The sequence below is a fragment of the Plectropomus leopardus genome, chromosome 15, assembly GCF_008729295.1.
Source record: "Plectropomus leopardus isolate mb chromosome 15, YSFRI_Pleo_2.0, whole genome shotgun sequence".
NCBI classification, from domain to species: Eukaryota; Metazoa; Chordata; class Actinopteri; order Perciformes; family Serranidae; genus Plectropomus; species Plectropomus leopardus.
In genome coordinates this window covers 21,515,433-21,541,220 of record NC_056477.1, presented here as the reverse complement: position 1 = coordinate 21,541,220, position 25,788 = coordinate 21,515,433, and the positions used below count along the sequence as shown (strand labels likewise).

The window sequence follows — 25,788 nt, the reverse complement described above, 5'->3', positions numbered from 1 at the left end:
CAGCTGTTTATTTCCTGGGTTTCACATCGGGCAAATTTGAATGCGGCACCGCGGATACTCGTCGTCATTCATCCTGGATGATCGAAAACAGGTAGGATGAACAGTTTGGCCACACATATCTCATATTTCTACAAAGTGTTGTCGCTGAGGTGTTTTTGAATATGTTAGTGTTTTAAACGATGGAAACAGATAGCTAAAGGTTAGTTTGTTGGGGAGTGTGTCGCTGGAGTTTATCTTGTTCCTCGTAGGAAGTAACTGTTAGCTCAGGTTGCTAACTAGCTCGGCTCTCACAGCTGGAGGCAGACAGCAGCTGTCAGCACAGAGCTGCACTGTGTTAACGCTGCCCAGCTGGGACTTTTTAGGTCATTACACTACCTCGACAGATAAGTGCCGATTTAAAAACGTCCAAAGCAGTGACAGCTGCCATGTTTATTTAAATTAACGGTACATATTTCTTTGTAAACCTAACAAGGGAGTGTTAGTTATTTATGAGGGGGCAGGGGGTGGTGCAAAAGGGGGATACATGTCAAATAATATTGTCAGATAGATTTTAAGTGGGGTGACCTATAGCTAACATTTCAAGAAGACAACTAAACAGCTTTGGATGGTGTGTGCACCTCATGTGCAGAGTCAGTCCTTGCTGCAGCAGTTGTGGGTTTGCCTCCAGCTTGTGGCCCTTTGCTGTATATCCCCCCCCCCCCCACCCCCCCCCCCTACAAGAGTAAAATATTAGGCTGTTTTTTTTTCCAACTCCAGGATTTTGTCTGCAAATTTTAACTAAAACTTAAAAGGAGACGTTTTTAAAATCAAATAAATAGTTTATGGTCACTCAGGGAGGCTCAAGGAGGAATATTTAGGCTATAGCTTGGAGGGTGGTCAGGAAAAAAGAAAAACAACAACTAAGCCACACTCCAGCCACTTTCCTCCTCTGACAAATTAAGAACAGTTCCTAAAGTCTTTGCAAGGATTGTAAATGTTAAAAGATCTTTATTAACTGACGTGCTGTTATAATACTTTCTAGGTGATTGGATGAAAGGGCAAATATTAGAGAAGAAACGTCTACTGACAAGGCACACTCCCTGATATAACATTATAGAGGGTGAGCGTGCACAGCACTGTGTTTGAAGGTCCTCACCATGGAGCTGGCTCACAGTCTGCTGCTCAATGAAGACGCCTTGGCCCAGATCACTGAAGCAAAGAGGCCGGTCTTCATCTTTGAATGGCTCCGCTTCTTGGATAAGGTCCTGGTGGCAGCAAATAAGGTGACTCTCCAGATTTTAGCCATGTTTTCCTGAGTGGGTTTCATTAGGGGCAGCTTGTGACTTTGTTTTGCGTTTGAATGGCAGGTGGATGTGAAGGAGAAGCAGAAGAAGCTGGTAGAACAGCTAACAGGACTGATCAGCAGTGCCCCTGGACCGCCAACAAGAAAACTGCTGGCCAAAAACCTTGCTACCCTCTACAGCATCGGTGACACCTTCACTGTTTTCCAGACTCTGGATAAATGCAATGAGATTATCAAAAGCAAGGATGACACACCTGCATACTTGCCTACAAAACTGTAAGATCCCATTTAAACACAACAGTGTTTTATTTTCATTGCATATTTTCTAAATACAGTCACTGTTTTTACATATTCTGTTTGATATCATGAACATTTGCGTTAAGATATAAGCTGTTCAGCATTGCTTTGAGTGTTTCAGTTATATGTAGGTCTGCCTTTAATGGTATTAGCAGTTAAGCCAAATGTTAATCTGTAGAATGACATTTCATGTTTAAAAGGGGAGATTACGTGTCTATGAGCAAATACTGTATGATGCTGTGTTTCTTGCTGGTATTAATGGATTCTATAAGTGGTTGAAGCTGCATCAGTGCTGTCCTGCAGCCGTCATCATGTCATACCTGCCCCTTTCTGTGCAGATTCAGGTGGACTGTGTGGGTTATACACGGCAGTCAAGACTTGTGCTAACCCCCAAGCCACTGTGCTACTGCTACAGTCCTTTAGTATAGATAATAATGTGTTTGGAGCTTTGAGGTTTAATCCAAGTCATGACACAAGATACGATGCTAATATTATAAATCATTAACAAAATAAATGCCAGTCTGAATGTTCTCAAGAGGAGATTTACATGATGAGTGTAAGAAAATGGGAGATTAAAGGAAACCCACAGTTATGGCAGCTGCATTTCAAAAGATAATACATGTTTTCATCTGATTAATAGATTGTATTGTTTATCAAATGATTTAAAGTGAATTATAGAGAATATTTTCATTCTGATGCAAACAGTAACTTCTCTTGCAGTGCTGCAGTGGCATGTGTTGGAGCTTTTTATGAGAAGATGGGCAGGATGCTGGGAAGCTCTTTTCCAGACACCATTAATAATCTTTTGAAGGCATTAAAGAGTGCAGAGGTATGACTCTTAAGATTACATTATTGGAAAATGGGATCTAGTTTTCCAATTTCTCATATTTTATTTGTCTCATTGAAACATGGGCTCTCATTCTCTTTACCTGTTTCACACAAGATGCAATATGACAATAATTAGTTACAGACAGACAGATTTATCAATACAGTACATACAACATTTAAGTAAAAATGCTCAAAAATACTCAAAGCAGGGACAAGTTTCCAGAGATCCTTTTTATGCATTAGATCAAACTGTATATCTGAAGATAGGGACAGAAATATATAACTAAAGAGATGCATTATTCAAAAACAGATGTGACGTTTATTCTAATCCTGCTGTTTTCACATTTACTTTGCTGGTGTAGTCTCAAGGCAGAGGAGAGATCCTCCTCAGCCTGCAGAAGGTGCTCTGTGGACTGGGTGGAGCTGCAGCTTCATGTCACCGAGATATCTACAAGAATGCCCGCTCTCTACTCACAGACAGGTCCATGGCTGTTCGCTGTGCGGTAGCAAAGGTTAGTCTCAGAAAAATGACCAATAAACCTGAGAAAGAGCTACAAATTACATATTTTTTGCTATTTTGTTTATGCTAACCAAACTCAAATGTGATGCGCAAATCTCCTTCCTGTTGTGAAAGACAATTTCCTGTTTAGAAAACCATTGAGTGGCCAGTATGTTGCTAAGATATTTCTAAACTAAACACCCGAAATGTTTTTTGCATCATCATTATAATAAATTCGATTTTTTTTCATACAAGCATGTTGCTGTTACTAACAGGACTTTATCTTTATTCCTCTTGTCTGATCAGTGCCTGTTGGAGCTGCAGAATGAGGCAGTATTCATGTGGACCACAGAACTGGAGAACGTTGCCACTTTGTGTTTCAAAGCCTTGGAAGGATCTAACTACGGTGTTCGGGTAGCCGTGGCCAAACTGCTGGGGACGGTCATGGCCACTGCCCTGATGCCCAAACAAGCAGCTGGTAGGTTTAATAGTTTATTTGTGAAGTTTATGTTTGGCTACTTTTGTATGAAGTAGACTAGCTCACCACTTTTGTTCCTCAGTGATGCGTCAGAACGTGAAGCGGGCCACTCTGGAGGAGGTGCTGGAGCTGATGGCCACAGGCTTTCTGCGTGGTGGATCTGGCTTCCTGAAGAGCGGAGGGGAGATGTTGAAGGGTGGAGGCTCAGTCAGCAGGGAGGTGCGGGTGGGCGTCACGCAGGTGAGGTGAATTCTCAGACATGACAAGAATCTCAGCCTGCGTTTGATTCGGCCACTTCACGCATAGTCCCTCTCCCTCTTCTTCAGGCCTATGTTGTGTTTGTGACTACTCTTGGTGGTCAGTGGCTGGAGCGCAACTTTGCCACGTTCCTGTCCCACGTTTTGGACCTAGTGTCTCACCCACGGGCCACGCAGACACATGTTGAGGCTGTGTACTCGCGCCGCTGTGTCTCCTTCATGCTGCGCGCCACCCTGGGGGGCTTACTTGGAGAGAAAGCACAAATTGCAGCCGGCAAAGAAATCTGCCAAGCCATCAGCAAGCAGATGAGGGCTGTGGGTAAGGAGGATGGGGGGGAAATATCACGGTTCAGAGCATTACAGAGTAAGTACTCATCCATTATTATCACTTTATTCACCCTTCATTCAGTTTCTACAATTCTTGCATGGTTTGCGCTTGTGTTGTAAACAGAGATGGTTTTTCTTTTCTGTCGTGTGTTGTGTGCGGAGATGGCTTTCCCTGTTTCTGCTTTCCATCTTGCTTTCTGCCTTTTGCTTCTTTCAGATCAATCTCTTCTTTATTTACTTTTTAACCACAAGCAGCATCTTAATGTCAGTAACATTATCCATTGCCAGCTCAGCATTGAGTTACTCATGCTTGCATTATTGCATAGCCTTCATGGCTGTTTACCGTTCTGTTATTGCATTACAATCCCTAAAGAGCATGACATAACTCATTCTGACTGTTGACATCTGGCTTACACGAGCAAAAAAAACTGCATGTGCCGCTAAATTCACAGACTCATCACATAGTAGACACAATCCATCTCCCCCACAGCAACATGACAGAATATTTGCAAATTTGTCCCTCATCTGCTTACATCAATTTAAGTTCTTCCAAATTTCCATTTTTCCCCATTTTACCACACATCATAATTTCATGATCACCTTTATCTCATTCAGAAAGGATGATTCTTACTCTGATTTGCTTTGCAACCTTTAAACTGATGTAAACCATGTCAAACACACGTTCTCTTGTTTATATTGATTTTACCACAGAATTTGAAAGATGTTGAATGTTGGTGTCTCTTGAGGCGGGTCCTGGGCTCTTCACTGTACTTGCTGCTTGTAGTTTTTCCAACCATCTGGATCTGTGAGACTTCTTGAGTTCGACGTTGTGAAATATCTGTGCTAGTAATATGAAAAATGTTTCCTGGAGACATGATGGTAGTGGGATTTCCTAGCATATGTTCCTTCCGTGATCTGCGGTCAATTTGTCAAGATGACTGCCATAGTTTAAAGGTCCAGTGTGTGAAAGTTAGGGGGATTTAGTGGCATCGAGCAGTGAGGGTTGCAGATTGCAACCAGCTGAGACTTCACCGGTTAGAATTCCTTCAGTATTCAGGAGATTTTCTGTCAGAGGCCAAATTGTCCACAGATTTCTCTTCCTTTCCAAAACAAATGGACCCAGGGATTTAAACCAGTAAAAACAATGAATAAAGTAGTTTTGAATTTTAAAAAAATGGTCATTTTTCCAACGCTGCTTGTTGTAGAGGGGCTGCAAACGATGGTGACCGCTGCGAAAAAAGCCAGTGTTTGATTTGTCTATTCTGAGCTCCTGTAGAAACATGGCAGTGCAACATGGAGATCTGCAGACAAGGACTCGCTCACTATGTAGATATAATCAACTCATTCTGAGTTTCTGAAAACACAACAATTCTTATTTTCAGGTGATTATAAAATAAAAAAACATACTTATTATGTCATATTCTATGGTTATATTCAATATCTGCCAATACATTCCCCTAAATCTGACACACTGGACTTTTAAGAAGCAACTTTTTGGCTTTGTGTGATCTTGACTGTTGCCTTTATAGGGCTGTGGGGATTTAAGTTCTTGATAAATGACCATCAGCAATTAACTTGAATTCAGTTTCTTTAGTCACATTTATCCTTTTACACCACTATAACGGTCGTTTCTGTCATTTTTAAATCCTCAGAGCTCTGTGTTTGTGGCACATAGCAGTGTGTTCTTCAGTATTATGAAGGAAAAAAATCGCTGATTGATGATTACATGGAGCAATGTGGCCAGCCAATTAGGTTATTATACTGTACTTGAATTAAACATGTCAGAGAATTATAATTGTTATTGTAAATATGACAAAAAAATGCCTTGTTTTTGAGAAAGATGTCAACCTAAGTTGCAGTGCAGGTCACCTTATCCATCAATGTTGCATGTATTCTAAAGTAGTAACATAATTTCATATTTTTAACAGTTTTTAATCTGGTTTAACAAAAACATTTTTGCATTTTATACTGACAAACCCTTTTTGTTTGTATGTTTTTCTCTGTCATATATTTTTTCCAGAGGCAGTTGTGAACGACATCAGTGGAGAGAACAAGGCTGGGGCAGCGGATGTCTCTGCCAGTCAGCATGTCATGGTGTGTGCCCTCAAAGAGCTCGGCAGTCTGGTTCAGAGCTTGAGTGCCACAGCTTCACCACTCATCCAGGAGCCCTCTATAGGTGAGACACACAAAAGATTAAATGGGACATTAGTTTCAGTGCCCTTAAGGTTCACAGGATGGGATTATACATAGGTGATAATCTCTCCAACTGGAGTTAAAGTTTGCTTACTTGAATGACATTAGTCAGCATTTTCTCGAACGTGTCAGATGTTAAAATGTGTTTTAACATCTGATTATCCATTAAACAGAATAAAGGATTCTAACAGCCACGTGAATCTTACATCCACTTATTTTTGCTGACTAAAATATATAAAATGCTTACTATATATGCAACATAGACTGTATGTAAAGATGAATGACGTGTCTCCAATTTCTGCCAAAATATTCTTAATACATGCGCTGCCATGGTGTGTTGGGGATGTCTTTAAGAACCATATTCTGCACAGCAGTGATTGGGCAGTGGACATCTGGTACCTAGGTCCCGCACATACAACCCCTCCACTCAACTGCAAGTCAGTCACAGTCATCAGTCATGACGTCAAACCGCCTTTTAGCATCAAATAAGAAATTATAACCAAACTTATTGGAAAAAAGCATGAAAAAACATTTGAACATACATTAACATGATAAGAGCTACCTAAAATGACAGAAACCATTTTAAGAAAATTTTTATTTGTACTTTTTTTTTTTTTTTTTTTTGCCCATGTCCTATCCACAATCATGGTGGGGGCAGGGTTTCAATCAGTCAATCAATGAAACAGTCTTTATTTGAATAGCACTTTTCATAAAAACAAACTGTAACACAAAGTGCTTCATTCAATAAAACCAGAATAAATAGCCAGCTAAAGTCCAATAAGCCAAACTAAAAAGGTTTATTACCTATACTGATGCCAGCCACCAGGTGGTGATTATAAAGTTTAGGCTTGTATACACTCTATGATATGCAATTGTTGCATATTACTCTGAAAGCAAATCAAATACGTTGGAATCTTTAGTCAGAGGGAGTTTATTTTGACTGGATTTACTCTGTAAGCATGATCCATGTCCGCCTCTCCAGGACTCCTTGAGACTGTGACCTCAGTGCTGCTGCACCCAAGCATGGCAGCTCGTTTGGCCGCTGCGTGGTGCTTGCGCTGTGTTGCTGTGGCGCTGCCCTATCAGTTGACCCCACTGCTGGACCGCTGCGCAGAGAGAATCAACAACCTGAAGAGTTCACCTGAGGCTGTGAGCGGATACAGCTTTGCCATGGCTGCTCTGCTGGGAGGCGTACACCAGTGTCCACTGGGAATCCCCCACTCCAAGGGCAAGGTGTGTAGCTTCAAAATATAATCTCATTCCCTTTGTTGTAGAGCAATCATCCAGGTCTGCCTGTTTTTTAGCTCTGATTTAACTTCTGCACCAGCGTCATATAGAAAGATTGTCTGTGTTCTTGTCTTGTAGCTGGTGGTGAGTATCGCTGAAGACCTCTTGAGGACGGCTGCTCAGAACAGTCGACTGTCCCTGCAGCGCACGCAGGCTGGATGGCTGCTGCTGGGTGCCCTCATGACTCTGGGTAAGCCTCGCAGAAATCTCTCTTTTACCTCTTGGCTTTGATTTATTAGCAATGCCATCTCCCTCCGTCTTGCTGACAACATTGCCACCACATTGTTTGTTTTCCAAGGTTCTTCCCTCGTTCGCTATCACCTTCCCAAGATGCTTCTGTTGTGGAGGAACGTGTTTCCTCGCTCCCAGAAGGAGCTAGAGGCAGAAAAGGCCAGAGGAGACTCCTTCACCTGGCAGGTCACACTGGAGGGCCGAGCTGGAGCGCTGTGTGGTAATGAAACACGCCGTCCTGTGGACATGCACGTGATCTCTAATGGTACAAGAAACAATTCTGATCAACACGCCTTTCTTCTGCAGCCATGCGTAGCTTTGTGGCCCACTGTCCTGAGCTGCTTACAGAAGATGTGATCCGTCGACTGATGACGCCCATTGAATGTGCCATGACCATGATGTCACAGTGAGTGTGATGCTTTTAAGTGTGATTGTTGGCGGCGTAAAGACTGGGAGGTATTTTGTCTTTGTTGCAGTTAATTAAATTAATCATGCATGATGTCTGTGTCCTACATTTCTTTGGTTATTTCTAGATTATATTTATAATGATTGTAATGTTTTTGTCAGTGTTCCTGCCATCATTAAGGTCCATGGCGCTCACCTGAAAGCAAGTGCAGCGATGGTGAGGCTCCGGTTGTATGACATCCTGGCTTTGTTGCCTCCCAAGACCTATGAAGGTAAAACAATCACTTCTAATTTTTTTTCACAGAGGTTAAGCACATTTACTATATTATTATATTTTCTTTTCTTGTGTAGGAAGCTTCAACGCCCTCCTGAGGGAGCTGGTGGCAGAGTTCACTTTGACTGACAACTCGGCCAACACGACCACCTCCTTGCTGCGCTCTCTCTGTCACTATGACGACAGTGTGCTCATGGGCTCCTGGCTACAGGAGACTGACCACAAGTGCATTGAGGATCAGGTGAGTGAAATAATCAATGATATGATACAATCCAAGACATAATATTCCTACTATACACATTCTAAGAATAAATGGAGATTGTTGGGTTGGATCCTCATTTCTTTTGTAAATTGGTTAACAGTAACTATCTATACTTAGGAGGGAGCTGTTGTTCATTTCATACTTGTCCTAGAACATGTTTACATGCTTAAATGTTCAAAAAACACTTCATTTTCCTCGTACCGTCTGTTCTTGAACGCCTATATTCACCCCCTGTCTACAACACTCACTATTAGTGCCCCCCTCCTGAAAAAACCCAGTCTGGTCCCCTTTACATGATCCATTATTATCTGATGTCTTGGTCACTGTTGATACTACTGTGTGATCGTTCCTGAACAGCTGCAGCCCAACAGTGCGTCTGGCAGCGGAGCTCTGGAACACGATCCCTCCTCAATCTACCTACGTGTTCCCGTAGGCGAGGCCATCCCAGGGCCTCTCCCTTTGGGTGTGTCCGTCATCGATGCCTCAGTGGCTCTGTTCGGTGTGGTTTTCCCTCACGTCTCCTTTAAACACAGGTGACAAGTTTAGTTGTTGCTGCAGAAATGTGGACCTATTTACAACATTTTGCATCTTCACTCTTGTTACATGTTTGTTCTCTTCTCGGTTTATGCTCACTCTTGCAAAGCTCTTTGTGGCGTGCTTGTTTACCCCTGCTTGTATATGATTCAGGCTGCAGATGCTGGACCACTTTGCAGAGTGCATAAAGCAGGCTAAAGGAGTTCGACAGCAGGCAGTCCAACTGAACATCTTTACTGCAGTGCTTAGTGCGCTCAAGGTGAGAAAAGTCGCCTCATATCCTCTCAAGACAAGAATATCATGTTTCACTGTTCAAGTAATGAGAAATACATATCTCTTGCTGACTGAAGGGTTTGGCTGAAAACAAGAGTACACTGGGTCCTGAGGAGGTGCGTAAGTCGGCCCTGGCCCTAGTGATGGGAGCACTGGACAATCCCAACCCCATCCTGCGCTGTGCTGCTGGAGAGGCCCTGGGCAGGATGGCTCAGGTGGTGGGAGAGGCTACCTTCATCGCCAGAATGGCACAGACCAGCTTTGACAAGTAAGTGTTACATATCTGTATTATGTTTTCTTTACTCTCTTTTTATTATGCTTATTCTCCTGTAAAGATCAAGAAAGGCTTGGTAAACACACCACCTTTTATACTCAAAGAAAAAAATGTTTTACAATTTTTGTAGGTCAAAGATGTTTTTAGGAAGATAAAAGTTTCAGTCTTTGTCCGCGCCTTCTATCGTGAACTGAATCTAGCTCTGCTTCTCTAGCCTTGCTTTTAATCAAGTGATCCATATCTTTCTCCTTCCTCTCTTTGCAGACTGAAGTCAGCCCGTGATGTAGTGTCAAGGACGGGCCATTCACTGGCTCTGGGCTGTCTGCATCGATATGTTGGAGGAATTGGCTCAGGCCAGCACTTAAAGACCAGTGTCAGCATCCTGTTGGCTCTGGCCCAGGATGGGTCCTCTCATGAGGTCCAGGTACAGTGAATTACTCAGAGAAGATAGATAGAGAAGAGAAGAGTTTTTTTCTGTATTTTTTCCCCATCTGAAATTGATTATAATTGGGTTTATTTGGATGAACATGTGTTGTTTTTTCTACTCTATTTAATTTCTAAACACCAGAAATTGTGCATTACGCATATATAATTAAAATTTTCTCCGTCTGTTCTCATCAGACCTGGGCTCTGCACTCTCTGGCTCTGATTGTGGATTCCAGTGGTCCCATGTACAGAGGTTACGTGGAGCCAACGCTGTCCCTGGTTCTCACCCTGCTCCTCACTGTGCCACCATCTCACACGGAGGTGCACCAGTGTTTGGGCCGCTGCCTGGGAGCTCTAATCACCACTGTGGGACCAGAATTACAAGGTCACTGTGGCAGAAACAAAATAACAAACCTCCTTCTGTCTCATTTTATTAAGCCGTGTAAATGTGATATGCACTTTCCACCAGCCAGCAGGTGGCAGTGTAATCACACTGCACGCCACTCAATTACACTGTGAGACATGTGTATCCTCTAACTGCTAAAATTCTTCTTTCTTTTTGTCTCTCCTCCTAATCTGTTTCATTGGGTTTTCCAGGAAATGGAGCCACTATCTCCACCATCCGCTCGTCCTGCTTGGTTGGCTGTGCCATCATGCAGGATCACTCTGACTCCCTCGTGCAGGCAGCTGCCATCTCGTGTTTGCAGCAGTTGCACATGTTCGCGCCACGCCATGTCAACCTGTCCAGCCTGGTGCCCTGTCTCTGTGTAAGACATACTGTTTCAGACTGCAAGTGTGGTGGTTATATTTTGTCTCAATTTAAATTATTATGTCTTACTGTACTGTGGGATCCCTTCAGGTGCACCTATGCAGCTCTCACCTGTTGCTGCGCCGTGCTGCCGTGGCCTGCTTGAGACAGCTTGCTCAGAGGGAGGCGGCAGAGGTCTGTGAGTATGCCATGAGCCTGGCGAAGAGAGCAGGAGACAACTCTACAATCAGTGAGTACAAATCACGAACCTGACAGGAGCACTCTGTTATGGTGATATAATTCAGTGAGACACTCGGAGTCTTTGTCCTTGTTTTAGACCTGAACATCACGGAGACCGGTCTTGAGGGTGTCCTGTTTGGCATGCTGGATCGGGAGACGGACAGGAAGCTGTGTTCTGATATCCACGATACACTGGGTCACATGCTGTCCTCTCTTGCTGTGGAAAAGCTTTCTCATTGGCTAAAACTTTGCAAAGATGTTCTGGCAGCAACTACAGGTAAATCTTCAAAAAAACAAAATGTGACACAATTTCTGTCTCCAAGAAAATTAAGGCTGTAACAGAAAACAAGATTTCACACAGCAGTCAAGTTAACAAGTCAGTCAGTCATCAGATCAATGTTTTGTGACTAAATCTTCTCTTTATATCAAGAATGTGTCCATCTCCTCTTTCAGATGTGGGAGGAGCTGTTGTGTTCGAAGTGGAGAAGGACGAGGAAGACTCAGAGAAAAAAGACGAGATGGACGACGACACCATGTTCACAGGCCTGGGCGAAGATGACAAGTCCAAGCCCTCTGTGGCGCCGCGCTGGGTGACGCGGGTATTTGCCGCGGACTGCTTGTGCCGCATCATCCTGCTGTGTGAGAATGACAAAGCGCACTTTGACCTGGCAGCTGCCCGCTCTGCACAAGCCAAGAACCCCAAAGGTACCGTTCACCACGCTGCCAGAACAGAGAGTGATTGATTTATGCCACAAGTGATCTCTTCTCTTTGCTTGAAATTGTTTTTCCAAAGTAAAAAACCCTATATTAAAACTGTTTTTTACATAAGGAACTGATTTTTTTTTTTTTACTAACCAATAGTCAAGCTGTTTGGTACAAACTGTCAAGGTTTCTGGAATATTAAATGTGAATTTCAGTTTGTTTTCTGGTTCTGCATGAATCTTTTTGCGACCTGTGTCAGGTGCTGAATAAAGCTCCTTTATGTGCTTTTATGTGAAGGTGGAACAAAACTGGAGATGAGTAAGGAAAAGTGGGAGGGATTGTTCTCACTGTGAGAGATGAAAGAGCCAGTATTTAAATAAGCTCCCCTGAAATAAAACATTCTACAGGTTTGACATTAATGGCACAGTGAGGTTATTTTGCAGCTCTGGAAGCAGCTAAGCCAAATTTCTGGTTTAAATGGATGGTTGTTCTGCATGTTGGTGTGTTCAAGTAATCATTTTAAAGGTGCACTTCAGCTAAAACTCAATTAAATCTCAGCCTCAAGGTCAATATCCACTCCCTTTTGAGTCACTGCAAGCACTCACTGAAACCCTAAAACCTGATTTGTGGCCTTTGTACTTTACCTTCAGTCCATTCTTCTAACGAAGAGGAAGGAATCAATTTACCTCCTTACTGATGTGCAACGATTCATCAGAGGATTACTAAGCACATATTAATCAATGACTATCAAATGTTGAAGTGAAAAAATCCTGATATAAATTCTATTTTCGATTGATTAATGTGGCTGCTCGCTGAGGTCACATTTCTTACCATGATTATAAAAGCATTTTCTATGCCACATGCTTCCTGCAATCCTTGTCGTTTTTCTTTCTGTCCATCCAGGAGATCAGTTGGTGCTCCATTTATCTGACCTCATCCGCATGGCTTTCATGGCGGCCACAGACCACAGTAACCAGCTGAGGATGGCCGGCCTGCAGGCCCTGGAGGACATCATTAAAAAGTTTGCATCCGTACCAGAGCCTGAGTTTCCAGGGCATGTGATCCTGGAACAATACCAGGCCAATGTGAGTCAGATTGCATTATGCTGCAAAAGTCCCAAATTAATAGTGACGTAGTAAATGTGAAACAATTAAAAAAGTGAAAATTGTACCATTTATGTATGCATTTAGGTTGGAGCTGCCCTCAGACCTGCATTTTCACCTGATACACCATCTGACATCACAGCTAAGGCATGCCAGGTAAGACAACCAGCATTGTTAATGAATATTTAGAGGAAATGTTTTACCAGCTAAATTGCTGTTGCACTACTTCATTGCCCTGTATGAGGTGTGCACTGCAGAAATCAGAAATAACCTTAGACAGCACTGTTTGTATTTTAAGACTAATTATAATGGACAGCCCTGACATATATTATAGGTTCTGTACGTAACTTTTAGAAAATCCTTGTTATTATGACACTGCTGGCTGTTAGCATCCTGTTGCTTGCGCTTTGTAAGCACAAGTGAGCAGCCAGTAAGAATGATATAACAAACGAGACTGAACGTGATTGAAAGCTGGAAAATCAATTGCGGTCATATTAACAATAACATTATATCTGCACTTTTCCTTTATAGCTGCTGTTCTGCTGCTCCCCCTGTGACCAGACTACGCTCTGTACTTAAAGAGTATAGTGCTAAGAATAAATAAATGCTCCAATAGCGTTCCTAATTGATGGTCCTGCTTCAAAATATGAAATCAGTAAGGGGTGGCAGATGTTTTGATGGTGGCAGGCCACCAAAAACAAAGAAATGCGTAGGCTACTCTGACATAACAGAAACATGGCACGCGTAGACTCTTTGTTGTGCTGGACGCCAGTCGTTTGTTGACTTAAGCGAACTCCATTTCCAAGTTAATATTAGCTAGAGCGCCGTCAGCACTGTAGCAGAGCTGAAGAGAGGAAAAGCCCTCGGAGCTTGCATAACATCATATCCATTTGCTTTTCCTGCAAAATTCTTCCTGATTCCTTTACATAGAAATCAGTCTACATGCTGCTAGAGGCAACCGTGAAAGTTTGGTAAGGTTTCATTTTATCTTACGTTACAATCCGTTCACCGATTGCCAGTTAACACAATTAATGCAAGTACAAAGTTACATACAGAGCCTTTAATTTATTTTTTGTAATGTTAGAGGCTTTTGTATCAATGCTTCCACATTGGTTATTAATTACCACTGCACAGTGACTCAACATACCCTTAAAATCCAGCAGTGTCAAGTTGTCTTAATGCTCTGTGACTCATTGACTGATTTGGAGAATTAGTGACAGGGGAAAGTAACAAACATGCCTGTTAGCCGTATTATTAAAAAAAAGTCTTTGTCTCTTTGACGTTCCCCTCTGTGTCTCTGCTTCAGGTTTTTGCCTGCTGAGACTGTTTCTGTTCTTTCTGAAGGCCGATAGCTTGATATCAGGGTTTCTCTTTTCTAAATGAAATGATTGACATAGAAAACTATAGAAAACAAAATAAACATCCATGATACATTGCATCCCCTAGGTAGTCAAAGCGATTTTATGATACACCTGGAAATGCATTGTCATGTTACATAAGGAGACTAGTTTAAATCAGCAAACAAGGTAACAAAATGGCTCGCTAAGTGCAATGGCATCATAACTCATTCGTAACTGTCCTTCCTCTGCCCTTGGCTGCCTGACACTCTTTAACAGTTCTCCTCAGATGGATGTAATCTTATAAATGTCTGTGCCACTTGTGCAGCTGTAACACGTCAGCCTTATTTATTAATAACTGTTCTTTGACACCTCCAACCCCTTTAATGACAACTAATCAACCTTGAGCACTCTGTTATGTAATGCAGATTTTAATTTTTTCTCATTAGAGAGAAGTAGGAGTTAAAAAGCTGAGGGTGCTGTAAATGGTCAGTCCATTGTAACATTTATCACCGTGACCCCTCCATGTTACTACAGGTGTGCAGTACGTGGATTGGCAGTGGCGTAGTCAGTGACCTCAATGACCTGCGGCGAGTACACAACCTGCTTGTGTCATCACTGGACAAGGTGCAGGCTGGGAAGGGCTCATCCAGTCAGCTGTACAGTGAGAGTGCCACCACAATGGAGAAACTGGCCGTGCTGAAGGCGTGGGCTGAGGTGAGACTGAGGTTCAGGGTACTGTGCTATATTCATTATACTGCAAGTGATATACGTTTCATAAAGCTGACTACTTTCTTTCCAAGGTGTACGTGGTGGCGATGAAGATCAAGAAAGAGGCCGAGTCTAAGCCCGCCAAACCGGTCAGAACTGGAGACGAGGATGAGGATGAGGAGGATCTGGGTGCTGACGTGCTCCCACCCGACAGCCTCATCATTTTGGTGCAGCCAGAACTGCCCTCGCTGAGCCGCCTGTGGCTGGCCATGCTGCGAGACTACGCTCTGCTCACTCTGCCCGCTGAGTTTTCCAGCCAGCTGCCTCCTGATGGTACAAGACAAGATTCTTGCCTACTAAATGCAGATCAAGGCTTGATTAAAGCTCTTCATATGTATGGAAACATGCACAGAAACTATGTAAACTTGCAGTGTTTCAAGTAATACATGGATATTTAGCCCACTTCAAGCACAGTTTTCTGAGTGCTTTGCTTTAGTTTTGGTCCCATAAACGTGTGATTTTATTCTCTACAGAGCAACTCCACACAAAAAAACCCAATGTGATTTTAACAGTTTTTGATAAATGTCAACAAAAACATCTTACTGTCAAAGAGCCATTTTGATAGGATAAAATGTCCAAGCAGTTCGTTGGAGCTGTCTTCAGGCAAGTGTTCTTGACTTAGAATTAGTCATTTATTTACCAGTGGATGAAATATGATGAATATTTCTGGGGGCCTAAATATACACATATAATTCAGGGGCATTTGTTTTAATGTCTATGTGTCTACTTTAATATGGTGCATGTGTAACAATTCAAATCACATTTTCAAGTAGTATGGTCCAGTCATTTTCTATGTTGTATGTCTTGTTCAGGTGGAGCGTTTTATACTCCAGAGACAATAGACACAGCGAGGCTCCACTATCGTAGTTCATGGGCCCCTGTCCTGCACGCTGTGGCCCTGTGGCTGAGCAGCACCGGGTTCGGCGCTGATGAAGAGAAAGAAGAAGCATCCTCGGCTGCCTCTAAGGCTCCTGCCGTCCCGCAAGCAGCCTCCTCCACCACAAAGACCTTTGAGGAGTCGGTCAAAGACAGGATGCATCTAATGCTGGGTAAAGAGACACACGTCATTTGTGTGTACTGTGTTGGTTTTTTTGGTTTTTTTTTTAAGTATTTGGCTATTATTTTGATGGTCCTTGTGAATATTCAAAACACCCAGATATTCTTCTAAAAACCTGAACACTTTTCAGAGACTGCTCTTTGTTTACCTCACAGCCTTGGATCCACCTCGCATCTGCCGACAGCAGAAGGAATGATGTTGGATAGATAAAGAGAATAGCCTGAACACACTCTAAGTGCATTTCTGTGTACTGTCTCTCAGGTGTCAGTATTGAGTTTCTGTGCTTCCCCCGGCCCGAGGAGCCCATTGAACACGTGATGTCCTGCCTGCGCGCTTTATTCACTCTGCTAGAATCTCCATGTGCTAAGACTCATATCGCAGAGGACCAGGTAAACACACAAGTCAGAAAACGGAAATTATGTGTATATGAGGAAGACAGACATGGGAAAATATTTGCATTGCTCTCAACAAAATTTAAGTTTTGTTGAAAAATGTACTCTGAATCACACATACAGTGTGACATTTAAAATAATATGTAAATATTAAAACAGCTGCAGTTTGTATTTGCATTTTGGTAAATGAATTTTATATTTACTTAATTGTAATTAAGTTAAATTGAAGTAACGGCAGTACTGTCACATGTCCTAGAAATTCAAGCAGTTTGCAGCATTTTTGTCTTTTTGGAAGCTGTGAACAGAAATTCAAGCATAAACCAAAATTAGGAATTTCACTGACTGAGTTCCCGTGGGTGGCTTTGTTGATTGCAGGTATAATTTCATAAAGTAACAAAAAAGAAACTGTGGACTGAATGCATTGCCTGTTATATTTCCACCTTGCAGTAGTCATTTCATCTAGTCTAGTTTAGTTCAAGTGATACATTTACCAGTGAGTCATCACCAATCACTGCTAAATGTGACAGGGTCATGTGATATTTACTGACCTCACGAGGTGACAAGGATTGCTCGAATACTCTGTTAAACAATTAACCGCCACACAGTGGATAATGGGACTGAGGGCCTCAAAGGATACACTGATCGTGTCCCACAAATTAAGAAAAAATTTAGGTTGTATTTCTTGGCTGCATTCGGTAGAGCCTTTAATATGGGACAGGTCTTTGTCGGCCCTGTGACGTCCTCGGTCTAGAGGTGTGGACTTCAGAGGATCCAGCAATTAAATTGGGACACAGCATGTGTCCGTCTGCTGCTGCTACGCCGTCATTACAGTCTTCTTTCACAGACTAGAACCACACACTCTGCTCGTGTGCCTGGGAGAGAGATTATTCTCGCTTTTAGCCTATTTAATATATTGATGAAGTTTTTGTTCTTTGAAAAGCAAAATAGTATGTGAATTTCTGTTATGAAAGTATTGAGGATGTTTTTACTGGGTTTGTTTGGCAGGCCATATCTGTCATTGTTATGAAAAAAGAAGATCCTCTAAGTCTTCATATTTAGAAACATTCTCAAAATAATGAGTCACTATCTCAAATAATAATTTGGTGTCTCAAATTAATGACTTTTAAATATTGAAGACTTTATCTAATGACTTACTTATCCTAAAATAGTGATTAATTATCAAATTATGAGAAATGATGCCAACTCAATATTTTAAGAAAGTTTCCCATTATTTTGAGAAGCTACTTCATTATTTTGAGAAAGTTTCATGTATTTTTTTAGACACTAAGTTATTATTTTGAAGTACCAAGTCATTATTTTTAGATACTACGTCATTAAATTAGATGCCAAGTCGCTATTTTTAGAAAGTTTCTCATTAATATTAACTCATTATTTCGATATACCAATCCTCCAAATTATGAGAAATAATACAAACTTATTATTTTAAGAAAGTTTATTATTTCAAACAAAACTCTGTATTTTGAGATACTGAGACATGGTTTTGAGATACTAAGTCATTATTTTGGGAACGTTTGTCATTATAATGACTTACGTGATCTTTTTTTCATCACACTGGCAGCAGTGGGCTACTATAAGGTTGAGAATTAATTTTGAGAAATTTTGCCCATTTACTGCTCTGATAAAACAGCTGCTTGTGGACCTGTTGGCAGTGAGCCAGAACAGATGAGTAGGACGTGTTGAGCATTATAAATATCAGTGTTCACATTCTCAGTGGCCTTACTGTAAACGATGTTTCTATCGTAGCTGCTGGCAGTGGAGCTCCTGAACGTGCTCCACAGACTGCTGTTGACCCGCGATCCTCCGGCTGTGCAGCTCCAGGTCTCTGCTGTCGTACAGGAGACCATCAGGGCTGCACAGGACCATCTGCAGCGACAGAGGACCAGCAAGGGTCAGGAACTGCATTCTCAATTTTAAGTCTGTTCAGGTTTAAATTCATTGTGACGCTGTTGAAATGATGTTGCTGTTTGAGTGATCTGGGTCACTGTGTCATTTTGCGCAGCCAAAGAGGAAGAAGGCGAGAAAGACTCTCAGCCCTGCCTCGGGGAAGGAGGGGACACAGGGGAGCTCGTCCCTGGCAAATCTCTGGTGTATGCAGCCATGGAGCTGCTCGTGTTCATCCTGGTCCGCCATTTACCACAGCTTAATGCACGTGTGAAGGAGTCTCCCAGCCATGTGCCACTGAGGCCTCAGCGACTACCTGAAGAAAGTGCCCGGCTGGTGGCAAACACAGTCTCCATCTTAGCAGAGCTGCCCTCGCTCTGCTCTCCTGCCGGTGAGCCCTGGAGCAACGCACAGACACACACACAGACACACAGACACACAGACACACACACACACACACACACACACACACACACACACACACACACAATATGAAAAAGACAAAAAGCCAGTCTTAACACTCACATTAATAGTGAGTTTCTATCCCAACCTGGATGTCGTATTTAGAATTATTAGTGCTCTTGGCCTTTGTTGCTCAGGTCTGTGTATGCTAATGAATAATTCAACTCTTAAACTCACTCTGACGAGGCTGTTTCTGCTGTGCTTTCTTTGTGCCTTTCAATGATCATACGGTATTAGAAACTGCTATATGCATTTGTGTGAGATTAAGAATAAGTATGAATATTATTAGCATAGCAATGTGGTGCTCTTTATGAAATCAAAGCCCATTTCTCAGTTTCTTTTCCCTTTTACAGGAAGCATGACCATCCTCCCCACAGTGCTCTTCTTAATCACAGGGGTGCTGAGGGAAACTGCAGTGAAGACAGCTGACAACTCGGTGCCTGTGACTGTGTCTGCTGCCCTGCAAGGCATCAAGACCATCATCACCTCACCTCTGGCCCGGGTGGAGAGCATGCAGACCCAGTGGACCGGCCTTGTGAGGAGCAGCCTGGCGTCTGTACTCGAGTACTCACAGCCAGGTACACAAATACACACACGTTTGATTGTGACTTTTGGCCTTTCTGTCTGGGGTTACCGCAGATCCTTAAAAAGACATTGAATGTGTCAAATTAAATATTAGGCCTTAATTGGCATTAAAATTTCTTAAATCAATTTTTCAAAAGTCTTAAAAATGCTCAGATATTGGAAGCAGAATTTTTATGACTCTTTTTTTTGTTTTTACTGATATTGCATTGTAAAGGCTCAACATAATGGTTGTTTAGAAATTATTTAAAAAATATATATATTTATTAAAAATAAAAGAAAATTCTCCCTAACCTCAAGTACTTGATGTCAATTCGTATTTTTTTCCATCAATACTGGCTTCTTTAAAATTGGTCTGAAATTTTATTCCAAGTGGTATTACATTTTTTTTTTTTAAAATAGTCTGAAATCTCATTTGCCCTAAGCAGTAGGGACGTTGTCTGTCGAGGGTACAAGAAAAAAGTATGACGTCATTATTGATTGACAGCATGTGTGCTTGTTTGTGTACCTGTGCAGATGAGTCCAGGCCTGACATGGATGAGGTCAGCATGTTGACAGCGATCACACTCTTCCTGCTGTCCGCCAGCAATGAACTCGTAGGAGTAACCGTCCTGCAGAAAGGCTGTTTGGACCGCTTCAGGAATGCCCTCAACTCAAGCGATCCCTGGGTAAGCACTTGTGCGAACAAACGCAGTTTAAGTATGAGGCCTGAACTAAATTAAAATGCCAAACTAAAGGGGATATTCCACAGGGCTCCACAGTCTTAAAAAGGCATTGAATTCATTAATCTAATAATAAGGCCTTAATTGGTATTATGACTTAAATTAATCTCTCAAAACTCTTAAAACTGCCTTCAGCTTCTCCACCATGCTTAGAAATGGGAAGCAGGGTCTTATGAATTGTTTTGTTTTTCTTCTGACATTGCATTGTAAAATAAAAAAAATAACTGGTAACTTTTCCTTTAAAAAAAAGCAATAAAAATATCCTCAAATGCCTCATGTATTAACATCACCAAAATCATCAATTTGTTAAACATTTACTCTAAATTCCTCCCTCCTTGATATTGGTTCATAATTTTGTTTTTTTTTATTTTGTTTATTGTAAAATTGTTTTTAATTTTGTTATTTTTGGCATTAAAAAAAAAGTCTTTAATATACTAAAACTCACTTGCCTGAAGCTGCAGGAACCCTGATGCCAGATGTGCGTAGCTAAGTTAAGTGATTTCATTCTTTTTGCCACAGGTTCAGGCACGGTGTTACCAGCTGCTGTTGTCAGTGTTTCAGCACTCCAGCCGTGCCCTGTCTACGCCGTACATCCACGCTCTGGCTCCGCTCATGGTGGAGAAGCTGAAGGCAGTGGAGCGCAGTCGGCCGGGGACTGCTGCCGAGCTGCAGGCTGTGCAGGAGGGCATCAGGGTCCTGGAGAACCTGGTCGGCATGGGTGAAGAGCAGAACCGTAAGTGTTCCTCCGCCTAATGGACCACTAAAGCAACGCATTTGTTCCATTAAAGAGTTTAGCTCCATTAAAGGAGGTCTCTTAAAGTATTTAGCTCAGTGCCTTTGAATGTGTGCCGTCAAAGATCAGAGCAGTAGAGCATTAAATACTAAATTTAGAACCCATGCACTGGTTTACTGTCAATTTAACTATTGATTTTAACACTGCTATATTATATATTCTATACTATTTATTCGGAGTTCGTATTTGGTTTTTCCTGTAATCTTGTTCTAGCCTCCTATTATTTAAAAAAAAAAACAAAAAAACACAAAGTATTTACTGTGCCCATAGTTTTAAGTATTTAAATTGAATATAACCAACTGATAGAAATGAGAAAAAATTGCTGTTTTGTTCAACAACAATTAACATTCAGAGTCAGGTATTGTGTGAATGATCATTGAAATCTTATCATGGGTCCTTGAAAAGCCATGGAAAAGTTTTGATTTTTTTTTGAAAAATTTTGTCCATGAAAATTTGAGGGAACCCTCTCTTTGGTAACTATATAATAGGTATTGATAGCTCTCAGGAAAAACAAATGCACTGTTCTCCTGTTTGGTTGCACGATGGTTGACGCACATTCTTTTGCCATAAATAGCCATTACTTTGTTCAATCAACATTTACTTAATAATACACGAAAGCAAAAAAACTTCAATTTCCATTTTAAATCTGGCACATCTTGTTCACTGCAAGTAAATAATTGACACCGAACACTCCTCAATAAACTTAATACATGCATATTGTCATGCAGATATTTTAGAGATACTCACATACTTTATTTGGGTTGCTCTGTGGTGCTTTGGCTTAATCTGATACATTTGACAGTGTGGTGAATTGATCTGCCAGGACCTTTTGGTGAACGCTCTCTCACGGTCTTGAATGATGCCTCATGTATCAGGTCCAGGAGTATTGACGTGAATTTGTGGCCTCACTTCCATTTGTATTCAGTGCACTTAAAGTGTCCGAGCCCTTTTAGTGTTGATCCAATTAGTTGTGCTGTTTGCCATTATGTTTTTCTTTAATGTCTCATTGTTATTATGCGTTTACAGGGGTGCAGTTGCTGGCTCTTCTTGTACCAACTCTCGTCTCCTACCTTCTGGATGAAAATGCCATCTCCTCTGCGCCCCAAGTCTCCAAAGGCCTGCATGATTTCGCCCTTCAGAACTTAATGCGGATTGGCCCCCTCTATCCAGCTGCCTTCAAGATAGTAATTGGTGCAGCACCTGAGCTTAAAATCCGTTTGGAATCTGCTATACGGGCCAACCAGGCCAGCAGCAGAGCCAAAGCTGCAGCCAGGCAAGCTCAGCCGACTGTACAGGCTGCACCAACCATCAAACTCAAGACGAGCTTCTTCTGAACTCTCCCAATTGCACCGCACACTCTCACAGCGTAAATTAACGTCGTCTTTTTAGGTTTGTTTGTTGTCCACACATCCACGGTTTATTAAGTGTATTTATTTATTCTAAAGCTCATCTTTGTTTTTGATGGATGAGAACTCTCCTTGGAGTCAAGAAAGAAGTAATGTAAATATTAAAAAGATTTTGAATGTTCACTTTAAAAAAAAGAGCTCTCTTTAAAATCTGTAGGAAATTTTGATCATTTGAATGTATAATTTCCTGGACTTGATGCACATTTATAAAGGGACACCGTTTACTTTTTTTTAAAACATCTTTTTTGTGACCTTATCCTTTTTTGTTTGGTCATCATCCCTCAATATCCAAAATGTTGTACGGTGCCATTTTTCTCAGTGATTTGGCAGTTGTTTCTTTCCCTTTTGATTCCAATCATGCATGTTTGTTTAATGAAGCTGGTTTAGTTTATGACTTCAGGGTCTGCTGATTGTTACTGATAGTGTTTTTTTATTTTTTGTTTCTTTGTTGGAAGAGGTTATTTTCTCTTAAATAATTATGTGAACATTCCTGTTACATGATCTTCAACATGACTGAGAAAATTAAATTTTGTTCATTATCTTGAGCCCAGACTGAGATTTTACGAGAGCCCTTGAATATTAAATGCATCATGTTTTCAAATTGTTTTGGGGAAAAAATGTGATTCTCACTGAGACAGATAATTGGTCTATCGATAAATATGGGCTACTACGTAATTTAACATATGTGCTGCGTATCATACAGACTGCTGTATTAATACAGCTGATTTTGATCTGTCTGTGTGTAATAGCTACATGATTGGGTGAGTGTCAGCTTCCACTGTACATTGGCAGATTTGTTGAAATGGCCCAATGTTACATTCCACCTTAATTTTTTGAAATGTGAATAAAGTTGCTTTGACCTCACTGTACTGATGCCTGTGTTTTGTTACACATTTTAAGATCTGTAACAAAATTCCTTTTACCTTTCTGATAAGGGACTGTAATTTATTTACCAGAGAAAGGGTATGGCAGGGGTGTGACTTTGTTTTTGACCCTCCCTAAAGCTACAAAATATTTTTCCCTGAGCCTCCCTGGATGACTTCCCTTCCCTTCACCATAAAATAGTTGTTAGATTTTTAAGACTTACCCTTTGATGTGTAAAAGTTACAAGTTGATGATGAAATCTTGTTGTACTCGCTGGTTGGTGCAAACTGTTTATGTTTGGCCACATTTTAAATGAGAAGTAAGATAAGTGATTTTGATGAAATATAACTACTTTAAGCTTAGATTTGATTATGTTTTTTGTCTGAGGAAAAGGTTCCTTTGCATGTGATGTGTCCAAGGACCGTTGGAAAATCTGAAAATCCAGCAATTGTTTTTACAGTTTCTGAAAATGGTGTCCTGCTGTCTTTGTTCTGTAAATTTGATCACTTTATAGGTTTTAGAATATCTTGCCAAAGGACAACATTGAAAAATTAGCCAGCTCTGGCACATTTACAAAAATGTTGGTTAATGTGCGTTGCCATGGCGATTTTTAAAGAAGCATCCCTTTTTTTGTTTGTTTTGTTTGTTGCTGTATTTACTCGTTTTGTGGCATCCGTGTGTGACATGTTGATGGTTTGTGATGTGTAATATGGTGAATCCTGTGTGCATTGTTTTAATTTTATAAGTATACTGTTAAAAAAGCATCCTTTAGCCCCTGTGTGTATTGTTTTAACATTATATTTATAATGTTCCTCCGGGCGGTGTGAGTCAAAGAATCGAGCGCCCCCAGCCAACATGCTGTGGGCGTGGCCGTTGTTGCTGACGTCATTCAATGACAGCTAGCTGTCAGAAAGTGAGTTCATTCCCTCGAGCCGCGGAGAGCGAGCGCAGTCTATAGGTTTTTGCCCTTCCGTTGATACCCAGCACCACGACTCAGCGAGACAACGGACAGACCTCTCCACCGAGCCCGGCCATGGACGAACAGGCGGGGCCCGGCGTGTTCTTCAACAACAATAACAACTCTGTCTTACCCGGCGGTGGGAAAGGACCGCTGCCTGATGGCGACGCTGGGGAGGCGGCCAGGGCGCAGTACAGTATCCCGGGGATCTTGCACTTCCTGCAGCACGAATGGGCCCGATTCGAAGTAGAGAGAGCACAATGGGAGGTGGAGCGGGCCGAATTGCAGGTAAAAACCACCATATTTTATGTACTCAAATATCAGTGGCACCACCGAGGAATAGCACCGCTGCTTCCTTTAAACTCGCGTTGAGTTTCTGTGTTTGATTGTTCTGGTTACTGGGCTAGCTTGTTAGCTTTAGCTCAGGAGCTAAAGGAGCTGCAGCGCCCCTCCTGACCCGACTGCACGACGACTGTTTGCGACCTCTTTACTGTGACTTAAACCACTAAACTTGCTTGCTGTCTTAAGTATTTGGAGGTCAGGCTTTAGAGCAGGCTTATAAGTAAATAAGTCCAAATAAACGGCCAACTGATAGCTACATTTACTAGCAAAGCAGTGTATGTGTAGTGCTGAAACGTTGTGTTGAAGCCCATAAAGGCTACCTGCCCACTTATAGCTAAACGTATAGCACCCCGCCTTGATTTTATTGTATTTCACCTCTAAACTTGCAAGAAAATACGTGGAGAAGAGGTACTAGATTTCTTGGTCTCTTGCTAGTTGTCAGTGCAGACAGACAGTTTACAGCACACAACAGACTGGGGAGTCAGTATGTTATGTTTATGAATCTTATCATAAGCTAGCTGCCATGATACTGCCACTCCTGAAGAGAAAATGATGTCATGTCTGTCTCTGATAAAGGCCACAGTGCTTTTAATTGTACCTGGTAATTTGACTTTTCTTTTCATAGTACATTTGACCCTAACTTGATGGTCAAACAACTCAAATATTCAACTATTTATAAGATATAAGAAGGTCTTCCTGCTATGAATCAGAAATTCCTAAATGAAAACATGGCACAAACTGGGACACGTATTATTTAGTTTGCTTAAACCAGAAGTCAGTGTCTTGCAAATAGCCAAGTTAACTCTGAAATCTGTCATATGTGTTTTCTAGTCAACCTGGACTTGTAACTTCTTCTCTGTTAATGTTCGATTCCGCTGTTTGGGTGTACAAAGTGCCAATCATCTTGCTGGTGCGTGAACTGACAGGAGTAATGTGTATAGATTTTGCTTTAACTGACTTCAGAAACTATGATCACAAGCTTTCATGATCAGATTTTCATGTCTACAGTAGGAGAAATTACTTTGGACACCATGTGCCGGAACCAGCATTTAAGTAGGCATTGTTACAGTTTATAACTGTTTAACTTGCGTCTCCATGCCTAATGTTTGGGGAAAAATGTTTTCTTTTTTCCATCATTTTGACCTAGTTGTGGGGCCATTATGTTGGATCACAGACAAGAGCCAACACTGACTTTTTTGGGTCTGGCAGCAGGCAGCTCCACGGACAGATTGACCTCAGCTAACAAAGAGGCAAGAGGGAGACACTGCACACTGCATTGT

At 41.7% G+C, this 25,788-nt stretch overlaps 2 protein-coding genes across 4 annotated transcripts in view; both read left to right on the top strand.

The window, feature by feature from the left end:
* Positions 1 to 73: 73 nt before the first annotated feature.
* Positions 74 to 23,202, top strand: heatr5b (HEAT repeat containing 5B). 2 transcript variants are annotated; one of them, XM_042501779.1, is made up of 36 exons: positions 74 to 91; positions 1,022 to 1,262; positions 1,347 to 1,558; positions 2,300 to 2,408; positions 2,770 to 2,919; positions 3,213 to 3,384; positions 3,467 to 3,624; positions 3,711 to 3,960; positions 5,989 to 6,144; positions 7,144 to 7,394; positions 7,527 to 7,638; positions 7,747 to 7,899; positions 7,986 to 8,085; positions 8,247 to 8,356; positions 8,436 to 8,599; positions 8,978 to 9,153; positions 9,308 to 9,413; positions 9,505 to 9,695; positions 9,966 to 10,125; positions 10,323 to 10,512; positions 10,725 to 10,894; positions 10,987 to 11,125; positions 11,213 to 11,392; positions 11,569 to 11,820; positions 12,721 to 12,902; positions 13,008 to 13,076; positions 14,795 to 14,974; positions 15,061 to 15,301; positions 15,841 to 16,077; positions 16,347 to 16,474; positions 18,242 to 18,386; positions 18,498 to 18,770; positions 19,195 to 19,419; positions 19,940 to 20,091; positions 20,665 to 20,878; positions 21,965 to 23,202. In XM_042501779.1, the coding sequence occupies exons 2-36, from the start codon at positions 1,137 to 1,139 to the stop codon at positions 22,270 to 22,272; spliced, it is 6,141 nt and encodes a 2,046-aa protein (XP_042357713.1). In that variant the 5' UTR covers positions 74 to 91; positions 1,022 to 1,136; the 3' UTR covers positions 22,273 to 23,202. The 2 variants fall into 2 exon arrangements, with proteins under 2 accessions (XP_042357713.1, XP_042357712.1); XM_042501778.1 differs by having other exon boundaries at positions 3,711 to 4,005.
* Positions 23,203 to 24,119: 917 nt separating this feature from the next.
* Positions 24,120 to 25,788, top strand: part of strn (striatin, calmodulin binding protein) — a 39,380-nt gene continuing 37,711 nt past the window's right edge. For both annotated transcript variants that reach the window (XM_042501818.1, XM_042501817.1), the window contains exon 1: positions 24,120 to 24,454. In XM_042501818.1, the coding sequence (XP_042357752.1) occupies positions 24,242 to 24,454 (213 nt within the window). In that variant the 5' untranslated portion in view covers positions 24,120 to 24,241. The remainder of the gene's footprint in view (positions 24,455 to 25,788) is intronic.

Excerpts from the sequence above, each read along its gene's own strand:
- heatr5b (XM_042501778.1), top strand. The coding sequence starts at position 1,137 with ATGGAGCTGGCTCACAGTCTGCTGCTCAATGAAGACGCCTTGGCCCAG. Across the intron at positions 12,903-13,007 it reads TGGAACAATACCAGGCCAAT|GTTGGAGCTGCCCTCAGACC; the intron begins GTGAGTCAGATT and ends GTATGCATTTAG. Across the intron at positions 18,387-18,497 it reads GCGACAGAGGACCAGCAAGG|CCAAAGAGGAAGAAGGCGAG; the intron begins GTCAGGAACTGC and ends CATTTTGCGCAG.